Here is a 19220-nt window from a genome sequence, read left to right as displayed (position 1 = left end):
CCATCTGCAGGCCCTATTCTGACACGCACATGTAGGATTAGCTTTTGGCAACTGTCGCTTCACATAAATAAAAAAGAGCACTCAGCACCCCCACAGATTTAATGCTCATTACTGATGAGTGAGCTGCAACAACACAAGCCTGTGGACAATCACAGCAAGACAGCGTAGTGCAAGCAAGTCGGCAAGCAATGATACCGATTAATCAGTGGCCTATTAATAAGTAGTGGAGTCAAGTTGAATGTTAAATTTCCTTGCTCTCTAACTTCTCTTTGATCTTTATCATTGCCCATTCTTCTTAGCAGCAGTCTCCTTTCCAGGTGGATTTCTGAGCCTTCTGAGGTCTGCCCTCCATATTGCTAGCATCTGTCAACCATGAGTGATCTTGGAGCCACCCACGGGTGCCTGTTGTGTCTGAGCACAGCAGCCCTGCCTGCCTGTTAGTCCTGGTGTCTGACACTGTCCTAACCTGAACACTCAAACGGGCAGTGGTAACTTACGAAAAGGAAATATGCAGGTGAAAGCTAGAATGCCCTCCTCCAAAAAGGCAAGAACAAAACCATATTATTGCTAATTGTCTACTGCAATCCTTAGTTGTCTACTGAGATGATGGTATTCTTTAGGAAGATGATGCCCTTAGCCCGTGACAAAGATTTTACTACTTTGTTGTTCCTGCTTTGTCATGGAAACTGCTAAAATACTAAGAGTAGTACTGAGCTACCTGTAGCACCTTCAGCAACTCCTGTGCGTTTTGGAGACACAAAGTGTCTCCACTTCTGTTTAGCAGCTGCTAAGTCTTGATCCAGCATCTTTGGATTCAGTGGTGCAGGGATAATTCATTTAATCTGTCTACTCAAACCAAGAGAGGGAGAGGGAATAGAAATGGAAAAGTTGAGACTAAGTGGATGAGTAACAAGGAATAAAGTAGTATGCATTTTTTAAATGACGGAAAGAAATGGGAGAAGGGTAGGACAGATTTAAAGATATTAATTTTGAAAGAAAACCAACAAACTAAATGTACCTAGGCACCTAGGCAGTGATGGATGCCATATCTTCTTAATTCCCATCACCTTCTGCAACAGCTGCTCACACTCAAAATCTCTATTGTTTTACCTCAGTTACTGGAGCATGAATATTTAGAGTAAAATTAGTAAAAGGAATATAAAGAAAGGTCCTGATTCTGCCAATATTTCCATATATCCATATCTTGAAGGACATAAATTCATACGTGTTCTTAGTCCCACTGAGTTCAAGAACTATACCTGTATAAGGTATAGATATAGATCTATATGATATATGAACATCTACCTTATACATACAGATGTATAAGGTAGATGTTCAGATCTAAAATGTGTGTAGCCTCTTCTTGCAATTCCTTTGTTATGTGTCAACATCAATGTTGATTTCTGCGTGACAGTTGGTGTCAAGGAAAGCATTTTTTCTTCAAAGGTGTTATTTCCAGTTTATTTCTTCAGCACACCATCTTTGCTATCCTATAAACCTGGTCTTCTTGATGGGGATTATAAAGTAATGAAATGTAAAGCAAAAGGCATAACACAAGCATTTAGCATTTACAGTTGAATTATATTTTACATCTAGATTAGCAGAAGTTAATATAACATTTAACATAATTTGGAATATCTGGCATGACAGAAGTAATTTTGATTGGCTTGTAAGTATAAAATCCAAGCCTTAACGCTCACATAGGTGGTGATAGTGGATTTCAGAGGAAGAAATTTTTGACAGGAACATTTTCATAAATGGAATGAGTTTTGAAGAGAAAATGAAAGTAGTACTTAAAACCCCGAGGAAGGTGTTACATTCTGCTGCCAGGGAAGGCTTATGGAGGATGGAAACCATCTTAGTACAGATGCTGTTTCTACTGGCTAAAACATTCCTTTGCTATACCTTACACTGTGCTATTCCTTTATAATAACTTACACCACATCCCTCAGAAAGTAACATTACCAAGAAAATGCATGTTAACTATTTTTTTGTCTTTCGCCAGTACAGTTACATCAGCAATAGGGTTTTGTTGGCAAGAAACTGTTAAACTGAAAAGACCACATCTTAGACCAGCGTGCTCACACAAGCAAGAATTTCGACTCTGCCTCGGATGCAGATAATCTCTTGTAGCAGAGGTACGAATCTAATTGGGCCAGCTCAGCCAATTAAGCTCATTACAGTCCATTAGGTTTACTTGAGAAGGCTGGTAGTCAAATGCCTTTCTGGAAGTTGGGGATTCTGGTGGATATTCTGTAAGAAGGAGTTTTGTCTCATATACTGTGTTATAAAGCATTCCTTCCTTTTGCTACAGATGCTTGCTGCATCTTAGCTCATGAAACTGCTGCATTTTTGTGGCACTGTATACACATAATGCAGAAATGTTTCATCATAAGTGCTGTATATGATATATTATTACAGTATACCTATTTAATTGGAACATACTAAATCAAGGTGACTGCTTTTTATTGGACTATCTCCCAGTAAACTGGCCTAGCCTAATGATACTGGGTAGTAATCACTGCTGCCTAGTGGGGTTATATTTTACATAAATTCCTCTTAATAGTGATATATTTAGTTAGTGCCAAATACTTAAATGATGTTTATCCGAGTGTTAAATTCCAAGGACTATTTGTTGAATATACAATGTGCCAAATAAAGATTAAGTATGATATGTTCCTTCTTCTCAGGAGGCCTCAGTGAACAGTAGTTCCAGATAACAGAATATAAAAATTTCTTTTTAGATTTTATTTTTGAAATGCAATACAGAAGCAAAAGAAAAGGCCTGTTCTTACAAAAAAAAAAAAAAAATACACAAAATAAACAACAGTATTTATAGAGAGCATGTAATTCTCAATTTTAGGTCTGAAATTTCATAGCTTTGGCCCAATCCCTTATGACTTACAAATATAATCTTTTTTAGATTAGGTTTTCCCTTAAAATGCTTTGGCAGCAAATCATTTTAAAAATATCAATTCCTAAGAAAATATATTTTGTATGTAGACACAGTCTCTCAGATAGCACTGGGCAGAATTTTACAATAGGCATTTGAGCTTGCTTGAGAGCACTCCTAAGAGATTGCTTACAAGGAATATAAAACATTTCCTGAATATAGAATATGCAACTTTCAAATCTGATTGTATTTTTAAATTAAAACCTGTTACACAGATTGAAAAACTAAAACGTGAGGATACTTAAGGTTGTACCTAAGGTCCTGTAATAAATCCAGTTGGTACAAGCAATGGAGGAGGCAAATTAAAACACAAGCTGAGTATAAAACATGAAGGTGCTCGTGGATGACATTTGTACTTAGAGGCCAGACAACGAACTAGGCAGCTCAGGCACTAATTATCAAACTCTTTAAGCAACTGAGCTACCAAAGTGGTTGCCTCCTGCAGAGGGTCAGTCAGAAAGGTGGACAGGGGGAACTAGCAGCTCATATAAATCCACCAAACTAAGCGTCAGGGCACTAACTAAGTCCAGCTCAGGAAAAGAGACTCCGAGCCGCCTACCCTTAATATTCTGCTTTGTGCTGCAAAGCAGCCATGGAAATATCCATGTGTATGTTTCTTTACAGAACAGAAAGCTGGCATGTGTGTTTATTAAATTTCTTCACTGGTACCTGCAACAGGCTATTCAAGTCCTGAGTCTCATCCTGCAATTCACTTTTATTCTTTGGATACAGCTTTTGGGGAATTTAATCAGTGGGAATCATGCAGCTAGCTGGTTGGTGAATCTGTCTCTCCATCTGTCCTTCCTTCCTTGTTAGAGCTGAGATTTTAATTACAAACATCTGTGCACTATCTCTGCTTCTTCATTAAAAAATAGGAGCTGAAGTTGCCCTGTTGCTGCTGGCAGCAACAGAACAGAGCAAACATCATGCTGAAAACCTTCACACAGCTAAGGGAGAATCTTCCCTCCCTCCTAGGGGTCTAGTTTGAAGGATACGTGAGCAAGCAGATTATATTTGTGGGGAATTCCCTATGTGGGGAGGAGTGTGCCAACAGAAGATGTATTTATACATTTCATTCTCTCTCTTTTCTTTTTCTGTAAAAACAAATCTTGGTAATTGGAACGGTCTTTTTGGCTAAGGTATGTTAAACAAAAGCCTCCTTTCTCTGTGGTGTATGTCTTGTTGCATGAGATCACATTATTTGTTTTACTGAGGTTCTTTACAACCCACTATTTGTGTTCTTTCAGTCAGACTAAAATCTCCATTTTGTGGTTTGGAGAAAAAAACAGCAGTAGGATGCAGAGAGACAGACAGTGCTTCTTGCGAGAGGCAGTATAGGGTATGTGATGCGAGCATCAGTACTTACTCGGTACATGAACTTTTTTTTTGCTGTGGTAGATAAGAGAATGCGCCAGTTAGAAAGATATCCCTTGCTCCCTTCGTTCTCTTCCCTTCTGTCTTTTGAGGGAACAGATGGAAGGTTCCTTTCATGATATACGTGGTTCATCATTATTTATTCATGTGTTCATCCTCCTCTTTCTGATGAGTACATGTGGGAGGGACGTTGTAAAGCCAAGGTAATTTTCTGCAGTGGTTTCTGGAGGTTTATAAAACATCTTTGCAGCTAGAAATACATACATTTTTCAAAAGACTAACATGGTTGGCTTAATAAAGAGGGCGCTCGTGGAGCTGCTTATTTACAATTCTGTGGTGTGCCTCATTTCTCATGTAAAGCTCCACAACAAGGGAATTATTGCAGTGCTAGCCTTTGCTAATATTGGATTATTTTAAACTCTTTTTTCTTCTGGAATAAGAAATTGCTTGCACCAACAAAATATCTAATAGTGTAACTTAAACTCCTTGCTCAAAGAGAGCAGGAACTGTGCATCAATATTTTTCTTCTGCTAGCAAGTAGTGGCAATTCTGACAGCTATGCCTTTCCCTTCCCTTTCCACTCCCTGCCTTCTCTTTCACTTGAAGATGGAGGAAATGATGCAGAGATGAAAAAAGAGTGAGATAGAGAGGAGTAAAATCTAACAGGAAATAGAGCTGAGAGGGGAGAGACAATTTAATTTGAGACACTCATTGGATTTTTTCCTATAATGATTTCTGCCACTTAATTAAGCAGTCTGATAGCCCCGGTGCTGAGCTCTCCAGCTCTGATCTATGGCATTAAAGAATTGCCTGCCCACACCCGTTATTATTCTGACTTCAGGCACTGCAAAAACCATGAAAAAGCGAGGATATTGACATTTTAATCACCCTGCTATGACATTAATAAGATTTTGGAACTATGTGATCTAACATATTCTTCATCTTGATATCCAGTGATATAAAGAGACATCTAAAGCTGCAGGTTTGACCTTAGGGCTTTCCCCCCCCCAGTTGTGCTGCCGTGGCACAGCACCGTATTGTATTGTGTGCAAAGGGGCTGTTTCTGAAGCAGCGTTATCACAGTCCTGCAGTTTCTTTCCTTCATGATAAGGGCAGTCGGTGCTCTGTGGGGGGGTTAGTGCGCGCAGGCTCAAAATCGGGCTTTAAAAGAAAGCATCTGAAATCTGGGCGTGCACTTAGAGCAAAATGGTTTTGGGGTGTGGCACCCTGATATCTGGCTGCCTTGATTGCCAGGTTTCCTTAAGGCACAGATTGAACGGATGTGAAATTTAATGTGGTTATGCTAAAGGGATTAAAATGGTGAGCATAAGGCAACTTGCTAACACATGATTAACATTGACTATAATTCCTGTTTTCTCCGTTATAGAAAGCACGAGGAGATTACATGGTGGAAGTTTTGTCCAGATCTTTCTTGCTCCTATAGGAACATTTGGTTTGCATGCCTCAACTGCAATTGACAATACATCGAAACAATCAAAAGATGACAGTTGAATTAAAATAAAAGTAATAAAAGAATAAAAGTAGTATGCAGCAGGTACACATCCTTAGCAAAGACTCCCTCTTTCTTGCATACACACACAAACGGGACTTCTCCAGCCTGTGAAGAGAACAAGCGAAGGGAATAATTGAGGGTTGCCTATGCTGAAACCAATTCTAATGTTCTGCAGAGGAAGTGCAGGGTTTAGGGAGAGCTGGAGTAGACAAGCTGGAGCACCCCCATGCCATTTTTAACTGACTCAGGGTAGAGCAGAGGTGTCCCTTGCCAATGATGGGAGACGTATGCTCGCTGCTGGCAAATTCATCAGTTTTCCCTCTTTCATAACTACCAAAAGCTTGTTGGTGGTGCTCAGCCTGGGTAACAAGAACCAGTGGGATGCTGTTGTTTTTGAAGGGGAAAATATATGCTGGTGTGGCTCCTGTAGTGCTTAAGATTAAAAAAGTCAATGTTCCGTTTTCATCCGTGTGATATCAGCTAGCTGAGATCCCAGTTTCCAACAGGTGTATTAAGCACTGTGTTTCTATTGATGCTCACTTGCTTATCACAGTAAAATAAATCAGAGCATATCTGCTACATAAAACTGGCCTGGAGAAGCATTTAATTTTATTTTCCCACTTCTTGCAGGATATATTTTGTCCTGTTTATGTGATTTATTCTTTGCACAGTAATAAGTCCATCAAACTACAGATCATAAAAATAAGACTGGATACTGTATATCTTAGCAGCATGGCAGGAAAAAATGCATTAATGTCTCCTGCCTACTAATTCTGGTTAACATCCTACAGGTTCACAAATACGTACATGTCCAGTGTTGAATTCTGTACTCTTGTTTTTGAACTTAAGAGAGGAGAATCTCTTCTTTAGTAGACACCTAAGAAAAGTCTGGACCAGTCTCTGATCCTGTCACGATTTTTTTCTGGATTCAAACTTTTCTTTCATCCTTCCATATGTACAAAGTATGTGCTGTAAGTCAGAACTTGCAAAAGCTTGCGAATAAGTAAAAAGCTCCTTTACATTGCATCTTGAGAGAAGTTCTCAAGGAATGTAAAAAATCACAATTAATTGGACTGCAAACAGCTTAATAATAATTAGCATGTTCATTATGCTTATATCGAAATTAATCTTCATTTCATACCTAATCTGTTTGTAATCAGATGTCATCACTGTATTGCAGATGAGTAGTCCCAGCCAAAGACTGGTGTCCCAAGGTAACACGAGAAGTACAGAAACACAGAGGCATGACTGCAATCCAGGCTAGAAGTTTTCTCCCTCGAATCCCTGTTCTGTCACCTAGACCTCACTGGCTCCCGGCCAGTGAAGCGTGTACACACCATATGTGAGCCACAAAGCCAACGGGAGTGACCTCTACCAGGCTTGTGGGGCTGCTGCTCAGGGTCAGCTCGGGCAGCTGTCCCCAGCGCTTGGGGCATGGGTCGGCTTGGAGCTGCCACGAGTCCAAAAGGCAACTGCAGCCCTGAGAGTAGGGAAGGGGAGGAGGAGGAGGAGGGTGAGGAAAGAGGAGGCAGTGTGCCCAGTGAGATGTTGTTAGCTATTCACAGGTGAAGCTCAGCTAAAAAATGGTTGTAAATTGCTACTCTAGAAGATTACCTGGTTGTGGCGCACAAAACAAAACAAAAGAAAAAAGGATTTACTTGTCTAGGGGGAAAGCAGAGAATGTTTTATTGGGAAAAAAAAAAAAGCTATTGGATTAGTTTAAGGCCCCTGCTTTTCTGTTTAAGAGCATCCGTCCCTCGCTTTACTCCCTGATTTGAAAGGTTCTGTATAAAAGCAGACCCATTGATTACTACTGTTGCTGCCCAGTCTGACTGTCTTGTTAGCTCCTGAGAGCACCACAGTAAGGGTGCTTTTGAGAAGCTGCAGAAAGCAGTGCTGTGAGGTCAGCCTTCTCAACACTGAAATGCCTGACAGCCAGCTACAGGAAGAGTCTGCATCGGTTTCTTGCTGTTACTGGCAAGCTCTAGCATTTTTTTTTTATTTTATTTTAACTTGCACTTACCTTAAAGCTTTTATTTTAAGTGGTGTGAGGGGTTTTGTGCATGTTTTATGCATATCACACTTGTATTCAGCTCAAATATGCTGTTATTGGAAAGCATTAGCAAAATACATTTAGCATCTAGTACCTTTGTTTAATTGCAGTTCATGCTCATCTTCAGTGTTCATTTTCAGGTTGTACAGAGCATTAGGCCAGCAGCGCTGGGTGGGGCCTTATTATGGAGCAGCTGCACAATTCCTGCAGTGTAACAGGCAGAAAGAGGAAAAGCCTTGTCCTGAAATCTTCAATCTCTATTACAAGGACTCTTATTTTTCCCTTCCTTTCTACCGGGACTATACTGGAGCTACTGTAGGTTAGCAGAGTAACATAGAAGATAAGCAAGCTGACCATAAGAGGAGTCTAGACTAGAATCTCTTTAGCTCTCCCCCTTCTCCAGTTTCTGACTCCTGTGCTGCATTATACTCTGCCCTCAGGTGTTAGGATTTCCCCATCGTTCTTTGAATGTTTGCCATAACTAGTCACTTCAGAGTACCATTCCTGGATTTTTTACACAGTACTTTAGGCTGCTGCGTATCACTCCATAGCCTTTAGTCTTTCTGCCAGTCTCTACAGTAGTTGCTCTATCTATGCATCAGTATGTGTGCATATTTATTTATTTAACACACACAGGCACCCTGTAAAGATTGATTGATTCTGAATGGCAAATTGTAAAGATGTATGAGCACATCATGTGAAACAAACACGAAGTAGCCGTCTGCTTCTTATATGGGAAAACAATCACTTTGAGTATTACCTTTGAGAAGATTTACCTTTCCTTTCTTTCTTCTTTCCTTCCCCCGTACAAGCTGATGCACAAGTCATTTTTGTGTGATGTGTTTTTCAGATACGGAGACGAGTGAAAAAATCCAGAAAAGTGGAGTGCTTCAGGTGTTCGCGAGTCTGTTGACGCCACAATCTTCCTGCACAGCAAAAGTAGCTAACATCATAGCAGAAGTAGCCAGAAATGGTGAGGTTTTCTACAAGAACTTTTCTGCTGGAACATCTTCAGTTTTTCACCTCACTTGTCAGTATGTTTTACTTCATTTATGTTTTCATTTTGTAGATTAGACATCTTTTTCATATCTCTCCTTTTCACTCTTTTTGTTTTTGTTGTGTCAAATTTTATTTCTCTACTTTTCAGTACAATTAAAACAGCATTTGGCTGCTGGAATATTTTCAGTCCTGACTTTCGTGCTATTTAGTTGTCAAGACAATCACTAGTGTATATTATCGGACAGAAATAGCATGCCATTAGCTTTAAGAAATGCATACGGGAAAAAAAAGATGTCTATCATTACATTACTATGTCACACACAGTTATAACAGATGTATGTATAAATGTGGTTAAGGGGTAGCAGATAGTTGGTTTGGTCTGAGATTGGTGATAATATTATTATAATTATGTGGCCATTGACACCACACCAAAAACAGTAATTCCCACCTGAAGAGCACTGTAAGTGTTAGAATAAGAGCACAAGATCCCAAATGAGAATCAGTGGTCCATTTTCATATGCATTATAAACATGCAGTCATATAATGTGGAAGATAATCTAAAACTACTTATTTTTTTCTTCAGAAATAATTATCTTAGAGCTCACCCAGTACCCTGCATACCGTAAGCACACAAGAATGGCCTAATTTTTGCAGGCAGGGGATACTGGCAAACCCTTCAAGGAGGGCAGAGGAGGTTTGTGGCTGACTTTCCTCACTCCTTAACTTGCTGCTCTACCAGCCAAAGAAGCACTGATAGCGTTTCGTACTTTCCTTCCCTGGGGGCAAGGCAGAGAAAAGAAGGATGCCCCTTACCTGCTGTGCACAAGCAGTACTGAATTCTCATGCTGGTGTCTCTTCAGAGAAGGGCCTACATTACTGCTGATTGTTTCCACATTCCTTTCCCACCTTTTCCATGGAATCACAATACTACAGCTTCTTACTGATAGCCTCTCTGTAACCTCTTCCACCAATTTTCTGTTTTTGAGACAAGGATATATATATATATATATATATATATATATATATATATATATATATATATACACGAATGTTCAGAAGCATTACCAAGATAAGAAGATACACTTTGTTAGTTTATAAGTTTTTAGATAAATAACCTGTAAAAATGTAAACACGGAAATTTAAACTTAGAAATGTTTCAGAATGAGGGAGATTCGTGCAGCCCTGTCACATGTTCTTCCATACTTAATAAATGCATAAATATATTTAGACTATTCCAGTTGACTGTGCATCTTCAAGCTCATTTAATCCTCCCTTCTAAAGTAGGAGCTAGGAATCAAAGCAATGTTCACAGTAGTTTCACTGATTACGATGCATTGTTTCCTGAAAGATTCTCTATAGAGCATTTTAGCCAGTATCTTTCACTCTGAATTAATAAATGAAACCTCTGAATAGTTTTTAATTTTTCCCTTCTCCCTGCCAGGTTTTAAATTGCTGTTATGAGCACGCTCTTCAGAACAGCTGGCATTTTACCTGGTTCATCATGCAAAATAGCTTTTGTCTTTTTCTTGGAGTTAATTAGTAGGCACAACTAGAACCTCTGGCAGCTAAGGCTAATGCGAAAGTATTCAGAAGTGTTTCAAGGTGCCTACCACTTTCAGGACTGAGATGAGCTGGGGTGTTCCTCTTTGGGTTCTCTCTCTGTTGAAATAGTTGCTTAAGCAGCGTAATAGGGAACACCTCATTTGAATTCCATGATTTTCTTTGTCCTCTTACATAAGAATGCAACTGTTTCATGTTTATATTGCATCTTTTTTCAACAAGCTTCAGGGCACTTTTTAGAAATTTGCATTATTGACATCATACAGATAGTAGGCATTAAACACAGGCAATTGAAATTATTTCCCTGTGGTCTTGCCATGCAGCTCTGGCAGAGCTGGGAGTAATGCCTCTGACTCTGAATCCGGACTTTACCAGATATTTCATTTCTTTATCATATTTCATTTCTTACTTTTCATCACTTTGTGCCCTTGCTCAATTTCACCTCTCCAGCTCACATGACTCTTCCTTCTCCTAATACTATATGTTAGTCTCTCGTATCTTAAAAATCCAAACAGACAAAAAACACTTGAGTCACTCTAGTCTCACCAGCTACAGCCATTTCTCTTTCAGCTATGGGCCTACTGAAGGCTCAGATGCATTTTCTGCCTGGAGTTTCTCTCCTCACCTTTTAAATCCTCTTCTGAGGTCTTCAGTCTCTTCTTCTTTGCTAGATTTAGGAATGAGAAAAACATTTTTGCAGTCTATAACACAACACAATTAAATGTCTCTGTTGAAATATTGTCCTCCACTCATTTATGGTACTCTGTCGTTCAGTGCTTCTCCTAACTTTTTAAGTGATTCTTCAGTGTTTTCTTCAAAGGATCTGCTTCATTTCCCCTCCAGGTTAGTGGAAACCTTCTGAATGTCTCTGTTATTGGTTACTTTCCTTTTCTGCTATTTCTTCTGTGCAAATATAGTTGCAGTTACCACATTTTTGTTGCTGTCTAACAGATCAGTTTTGCTATGTATGGCACCACTTCTTTTACTTCTTATCCTTACATGACCTTGATAAATACAGGCTTGCTCAGCATATTGCCTAATTTTTTTTATTTTTTTTTTGCTGAATGGGAGGCTGAAAGCTTCTGTTCACTCCACATAAGAGGGTGTGTGGAAAAAAGGTTTCTTACCCTTTCTCACCACATGAGCAAGACCCCAAACATACAACAGCACAGACTGAGACCTCTACCTCTAGAACAAGTTACCATTTCCTCTCACAGACCAAGAGTTAAAAAAATAAATAAATAAAAAAATCTGATCTCTGATGGTGCCCCGTAGTAAACTATCAAGTTCATACTACTGGTGTCTCAGTGGATGCCCCTGTAAACTTCCCTTGTGAGATGAACAGTGCAGTGCCTAACTACAGATCCTCCTGGAGAACAGTGCTTCATCTCTCTGGCACCAGGATAATTCTCTCCCTATGACTTGCAGAGATGTAAGAGAAATACTTTGGTTCCCTATCACCAAGGGACATAGCAGGAAAAAAGGACAGAAAGGTAGAGAGTTTCCCAGTGGATGGGACCTCTAACTTTCCTCCCATTGTGGGGATCAGTTAGACTGTGGAAAGGCACAGGTCTCACATAATCCCTCTCGTACTTCTCATTCCTTACCTTCCAAATAAAGACCCTGTTACTTGGCTTTGTTTACTTCTCTTTTATTTTTTTCTAAAGCAAAAGCTTTTTAGGAGTTCTAATTATGGAAAGAGAAGGTTAAAAAGTGCTGCTTATTTTGGGAGTATGAGTACCAGTTTTAGGTCATCTCTTGTGTAATTCAGTAGTTTAATTTATGTTTGTTCAAGTGGAGAAAAAGGTTGTGAATTCACTTGTTCTTTTCAGCATTTTTTACTATTCTGAAAACATGCTCAGTCTGATCTCTGTTAAATTAGTTTCCATGGAAGTCAATTAAATACTCTTAATTCCTTCTAAATTAACATGTAATGGGAAGAACATAAGCCCAAATCCTGACCTTGGGCTTGTTCTCTAAAAACCTGCGTGCAAACTTACATTGTTTGTCCATGCATACGTTTATTCTTACAAAAGGCCCAGTTGCGATGCCAGTGTAACTAGAATGGAGGAAACTGAAAATAGCAGGCTTTCTTTAACAGGCTTTTCCTTTTTTTGCAGAATTTATGCGGAACCCATGTGTGGATGCTGGGTTGATCCCTCCTTTGGTGCAGCTGTTAAACTGCAAAGACCAGGAAGTATTGCTTCAAACAGGACGTGCCCTGGGCAATATATGCTACGATAGCCGTAAGTGTTGAAATATGCCAACTTTTGTAGACACACTTGTAGGAGGGAAGGGAATGTTTTGGTATTTGTACATTGTGTCCTGGGGGTTATTTTCCACTTTTCTTGACTTTTATTTGCCACACGCAGCTATTCTGATTGCATGGACACTTGTGCATCACACTTGCATTATGCTTTTGTGACAGAAAGAATAAAAAAAAACTGTTAAAATATTGTAGTACAATTGGACATAATATTAGAAGAGATTTGTGGGCTTCAGTGGTTTGTTTTGTCTTTTTTTAAACATAATGAACTATTTTTTTAAAGACGAGGTGCTACATATACAGTGTCCTGAATGGCTAATTATTCTCTAATAGAGTCAAAGGGGAGTAGTTAGAAGGGAATATTTATATCTTAACCAGTCTCAAAGATGTGCAGAGCTACATATGTGGGTGAGAGGGATGCCTAAACTATGTTGCTGATTCTCAAAATTCTGAAGTGGCCAATCAATTGCACCAAGATTACATACTGATATTTTTGATAGTCCAGATTTCGGGTTGGTTACTTTTTAGGGTTTTTTTTGGCCACAATAAATATTGCAGTGTCAGGCATTAGCAAATTGAAATGCACCTGTGACTCCATGTCTTTATACTCATATGAAGCAATTAGAAGCCTATGGATGTCTGCAGATGGGAAATGAACTGAAATTGCATAAGGACTTTAGTATCTTCAGACTTAATGTCTTATTTCATATGGCATGAGATTTTCTTTGGGGTATATTTTGCCTTTACTAAAAGTTTTTACTATTGTGAATTACTGTCTGTTTTAAAAAATAAATTTTTAGTAGGCTGTTCCTTAATACATTTTTCAAGCTAGTTTGGAAATTTGCATTTTATGTTGTTTTAAATTACTTTGTCTTTGACCTCAGGGATGTTAATCAGATTTTTTCTGCTGGCATTTCCATTTACAGACAGCTACTGCTTGAGGATGATAATGTTTAATTCTTTCATTTAGGGTTTTATTTAAGGTGACCAATCAACTGAACACCTGCTTCCCCATGGAAACTTCAAGACGAAGCTGTTGAGCTTTCCCTAACAATTTACTTACTAAATTTTATTTCAGGGTCATATATGATGTAAACCTCAGTCCCAGGTGGCACTGGTTTATTTCATATTAGTAAAACCTACATAACTCTTCATATCATTCCTGTTCAACCCACATGTTTCATGAAATACAATAAAGCCACGTGAATACTGGTTTCAAAGAATCAGGTATTGGGGACTGCTGACGCTGGCTTTTACAGTGCAGGATTTACACAGTAGGGGAAAGCTGTACCTGTGATGCTCTTTGCTGTACTTGTGAAAGCCTCGTTATGCTCTTCCATGGAACAAAACAGATGCTGTTAAAATCTACAGTGCACAGTGATGTGTTCTGTATGTCATGTGTTGCTGTGCTCCTGCAGGAGGACAGTTGCTACCTTCCCTGTGTATTTAAATGAGAATAATGAATAAAGTGTAATAAGACATCACAAAAATCAAGACTAGCATCCTAGATTTAAGCGGAAGAGGCTATTTGCAGTGCTTATTTATTACATCCACCCCATTTTGCTTTGTTTTGTTTGTTATCTTAAAGAGTAATGATTCTGTAGTTATAACCTATCCTGGGATCTGATAGAAGATGAATACTTTCAATGTGTTTATTATTATAAAATTGAGTTTATTCTCATTTATGACTTATTTACTTATATTGAAATGATTTTTCCATAACAAAGAGCTTTAAAGGATAACAAAGACAAGGTGTAGAGGACAGTATTTCTAATCACAGACATTGTTATGTACAGATAGTCTTTTTCTTCTCAACTGAGACAAAAGCATGTGTTACCCCTCTGATAAATGGGGCTCTCATGGAAACGTGGAATACCTCAGGAACTCTATTCTACAATATACACGACTGATTTTTCATGTCTACTGCCCTACAACTTCTACAATGCGTGCAGTAATGAAGAAGGCCCTTAGGTCCTAAATCAGTGTTAGGCTGAAATTCTGAAATGAAGCCCACATAGAATAGCTCATAGGAGCATTCCTGTGTATTGAAGGCCCCAGTTATCTTGTATTTCATCCAAGCAAGCATGTCATTTTGTTCAGTTACACTTTTTGTGACAAGGAGCTAATCAGGTCTTTATTTTAGAGGAAAGTCTGCACAGAGCAGGATGGAAGCTGTGGGCTATTTTTCCTATGGGGACCCAAAAAAGTGCCCTTCCAGAGGAGGACAATTCCCTGATACTTTTCTCTTGATAAATTGGAAATGGCACTGGTTTCTCAGAGATCACAGATGCCTGAGTTTCTTCATGAAGGCAAGGCCACTTCCACATAACCACATAAGGGACAACTCCTGCAATGTTCCCGCTGCAGAAAAGGTAATTCACCGCTAAATCCCAGTGCTAGAAGAGGTTTAGTATGCTTCCACAAAGAAAAAGGGGAATTAGGCACATGCTGACCAGAGACCTTACTGAATAGATGCACCTCCTCACAGAAAATGTGAAATGGAAACCTGTTGACTTATTGACAGATTCTCTTCTCCATTGAATTTGAGGTATGTGTGGACAGTGTTAGCCCCCTAAAATTATACAGAATAAACTGTTTGAGCAGGGAAGAAAACACAGGTAATTAAATGCATTTTGTAAACAGTTAAAGAGGGAAAATAGGTCACATTTATTCCAAGCAGTCTTGAGAGCGCACTTTTTAAGGCATTAATGTTGTGAAGTGATCTGCTTTATGTGAGCCTCTGAACACCAAGAATACGGGAAAACATAATTACGAAGCACAGTAGAAGGAAGCTTTGTTAGTACTGGTAAGGCTTCTAGTCTCCCAGCCTTTCTCCTATATGCAGAGATAAAAGAAACAATTGAGGCAGCCAAAAAGATTTTAAGTCAGGAACAATCACAGTATGCAAACTGTTCAGTGCTGTCCTACGATTTAAGAACAGATACATCACTGTGTGTTCCTGTACAGCCTGTAAGTGCTCTGCCTGCTTTATCTAATAATGCCACATACACCTCGTCCCCCAAATTTCAGTCATAACAGAAAGTTCCAAGCAAAGAAACAGAGATGTGATCTCTCTGTTCTCCATCCTGCTTTCTCTCACACTTTATCTACATGATGTACTGAACGCAGGCACTTGTTCTTCTGTATCCCCAGACAGCGGATTCCATAGCGTTGCTCAGGAACAGAATTATGCCCGAACTACATTACTAGGTGCAAAGATCCTAGCCCACTCATTCCTTCTAACCACCAGTTACTTTTTTTTGCGTACAAGCAAAGCTAAATTCTTAGATATTGTCCAGTCAGCCCATAAGACCCAGCTTTCTAGTCGGTTTGCCACTCTTTCCCCATGAAATAAATCATAGCTACCTTTCTACTTTTCTCCTTTCCAAAACCCCATGCCATTTTCACTAGTGCTGCTTCTTCAATAAGTTTGTTCATTTGAGGCTGTTACAGATGTACAGGTGTTACAGATTCATAGGGCATACCTCCAAAAGTCTTCTGAGTTCCCCCTGCATCTCGGTTCCACATGCAGCATTCAGACCTCGTCCCTATTGTTTGGGAAAGGTTGTTTAACATAGCATGGTTCTTGCTACAAAAAGCAATGTCATAACTCAGAGCATAATGGTTAATTCAGCTGCAGATAAAGCCTAAAAGTGATTTGCTACCATCAGCTCTGGCGGTTAGGATATTAAGATAAAGAACAGCATTTCCCAATTGCAGCTTGTGATCACTTTGTGAGCAGCCTGATGGCTAAAACACGCATCAGCTCTGCTGGCTTCTTTCCCACAAATCTAGGAAAACTCTGTTGACTTGACTCATGTGGCAGGTTGAGTGCTTGGGGAAAGGGAGACTGAGCTCACAGTTTGTGAATTAGGATTGCCTTCTTGCAAGATCCACAGGAGAAACAAAAGCCTGGCTCTGTAGCCTACTTTTATATACCACACACCAGTGCAGTTTTTGTAGATGATAAATCAGGCCAACCAGATGCATTCTAGTCAAGAATGTTCATGCTACATTAAAACAGCAATATTTCCTTTGCAGATGATAACCTCACAATATTTTATTATTGTTTGTGATACGCATGCTATCTCAATCTCAGTGATCTTTCCACAGATAGTTACTACACACTTCAGTTCTGAATTTACTGGTGGACGAACTATTTTCCTGTGTTCTTATTCAACGTTAAGCACACTGTAGAAGCTACTGTAATCATACTATAAAAGCAATAATTATAAGAGGAGGCAAAAAGCTGAGATATTTAGAGCCTGATTCATGCAGACCAAAGGGAGACATTCAGAGTGACTTCAGCTGACACTGGATTAAGCTCTTACCCACTATGAAATAACTCCTCCTTGCTGTTCAAAGCATCCAAATATTCTGAAAGCTTTCAAAGTGAAATAAGCTCTCCGTATACCTTAAAAGGGAAATGGAAAATTTCCCATTCTGCCCTTCCAAAAAAATCATATTAATGGTAGAGCTTCAAGACCTCTTCAGGGAATCTCAGAGCAATTACTGTTTGTGCCCATTCAGACCTTTGTTTCTCCATGAAACCTCCAGCATGAGCTCATGTTCTCAACAAACACACTTCATGATATAAACAGCTATGGAATTGGAAAGAAACTAAAAATGCCAACTTGTTCTGTAAAGCTGACAGCTGCTTATCTTCCTTTTCTGCAGGAAAATTACTGGATCCTTTTCTCATTTCCCAAGCCATACATTTCTTTGTTATCTACCCGGTCTTACTGTATTGATGGCAAGACTCCTTGATGTATTTCACCTGTATGGCCTTTCACATAGATCCATATCTGTCTTGGTCCCACCGTTAACACCAAAACATGAACATTATACCACCTGAGTTAAAAAGAACTTATATGTACAATAAATTCTGTATACTCAGCTGCCCATCCTATAAGGATGTACAGACTTCTTTCAGAAGGAAGACTATGTACAAAAAATAAGAAACTACTTAATTATAGAGTTACATGTATCTTTCAGGAGACAAAAATAATTTCAGGATCCAAAGCAGCTGAAAACCAGTCACTTAACAATTAAACGTACTGGAAACAAATCAAATTCATTTTTCTTCAGAAAATGGCATAACCTTTCCCCGTACCATATGGAAAAACAGCAGAATCCTAGAACACAACTGGTGTTGATAGTGGCACAGTACTGGCTAATCATTTTATGAAGGTCACCCTGATTCATGCAGCCAGGCAGCATCATAGCACAGTCTTTCACTTTTCTTTGTACTAGGTCCTACCAAATGCAAATACCAGCTACTTAGCTGGTCATGAAATTAAGACCAGAGGCTTTAACTCGTTGCTTGAAAACTGATTGTTTAGAGGAGCTTACAGAGATTTAAAACTCTGCTTTTCATTGCACAGCAATACTGTGTTGCCTCTAGATCTGTCCTCTGTAAGGCATGTCTGAGTCTTGGAAAACTACACCATTTTTAAGTTAAGAGTACACAATAATGCAGTATTTTTGCCAAGCCTCAGCAGTACAAGCATTGCATCAGCTAAAAACTAAGTATACCATATGCATGCCAACACGTATTTTCACAGTAATATTTGGTACTTATCAGTGATTAATCATGAATGTTCTTAGGAAGCCATTAAACAATATCATATCTTATGGCTGGCCAAAATGGAATCAGAATGAGAGAATCTTCCTAGACCATTGGAAAGAGCTGTTTGAGAGGTGATAAGAAAAACATGAATTCTCATTCTCAGACTATTACTCTTTCCAAATTTATGTTCTATATTTATTCAATATTTGACCCTATTAGAACAAGTAACAAAATTCTCACGAGTTAAGCCAAAATATAACAACAGTCCACATGGGAAAAAAAAAAATACAGTAGATTTTTTCCAATTCCTTACCTTTACCTCCCTCCAGCAGTTTATTCACCAACTGTGAAGTTTGTCTATTACTCATACTCCAACAAGCTCAGAGGCACCTAAAAAAAAAGGATAGAAGGTGTTTCCATAGCAAGTACCGCAGAAAACAGTTTATTAGTTGAGTGTCTACATATGGCCAAAGAGTCTAGTTTATTCTATGTTAGAAAAGTAGGCATTATTTGACCAGAAATATCAACTGTCACTAAATTAGCAATAGTAGAAAACATCAGCTGAATTACCATGGGAAACAGAAGAAAGGATGTATTAGCATCTTTGCTAAGCGTTGTGTATTTGTAATTGGGAAGTAAGAGTTTGTTTGCTTGTTTTTGCTAAGCTTACAGACGTCATTCTTCTCCTTTTAACATTGTGTTTTAATTCAGTAAGTAGAAAGAACAAAAGTAGAAAGGAAGTAGAAAGACCAATAGAAAGTTGGTCTTTGAGCCCCGTTGGTACTGAGACTGCTGACCATCTGCATAGCTGTCCAGCCAGCCGAATGGCCTGAGGAATCAGGGTGGGTGCCTTAATTGCCCTGTCTACAGCAGCATTCACATCTCTGAAAAAGATTCAGTTCCCTGAGACAGTGTCCGGCTGATTTATCAAAG

At 39.0% G+C, this 19220-nt stretch overlaps 1 protein-coding gene across 1 annotated transcript in view; it reads left to right on the top strand.

Annotated features, from left to right (window-relative positions):
- Window positions 1-19220, top strand: part of RAP1GDS1 (Rap1 GTPase-GDP dissociation stimulator 1) — a 63810-nt gene that overhangs the window by 9535 nt on the left and 35055 nt on the right. The window contains exons 2-3 of the mRNA XM_032186009.1: window positions 8744-8866; window positions 12573-12698. Coding sequence (XP_032041900.1) covers window positions 12578-12698 — 121 coding nt within the window. The 5' untranslated portion in view covers window positions 8744-8866; window positions 12573-12577. The remainder of the gene's footprint in view (window positions 1-8743; window positions 8867-12572; window positions 12699-19220) is intronic.

Source organism: Aythya fuligula, chromosome 4 (genome assembly GCF_009819795.1).
Source record: "Aythya fuligula isolate bAytFul2 chromosome 4, bAytFul2.pri, whole genome shotgun sequence".
Classification (NCBI taxonomy): domain Eukaryota; kingdom Metazoa; phylum Chordata; class Aves; order Anseriformes; family Anatidae; genus Aythya; species Aythya fuligula.
Note: the sequence above shows the minus strand (reverse complement) of the source record. Positions and strands in the feature narration are given on the sequence as shown.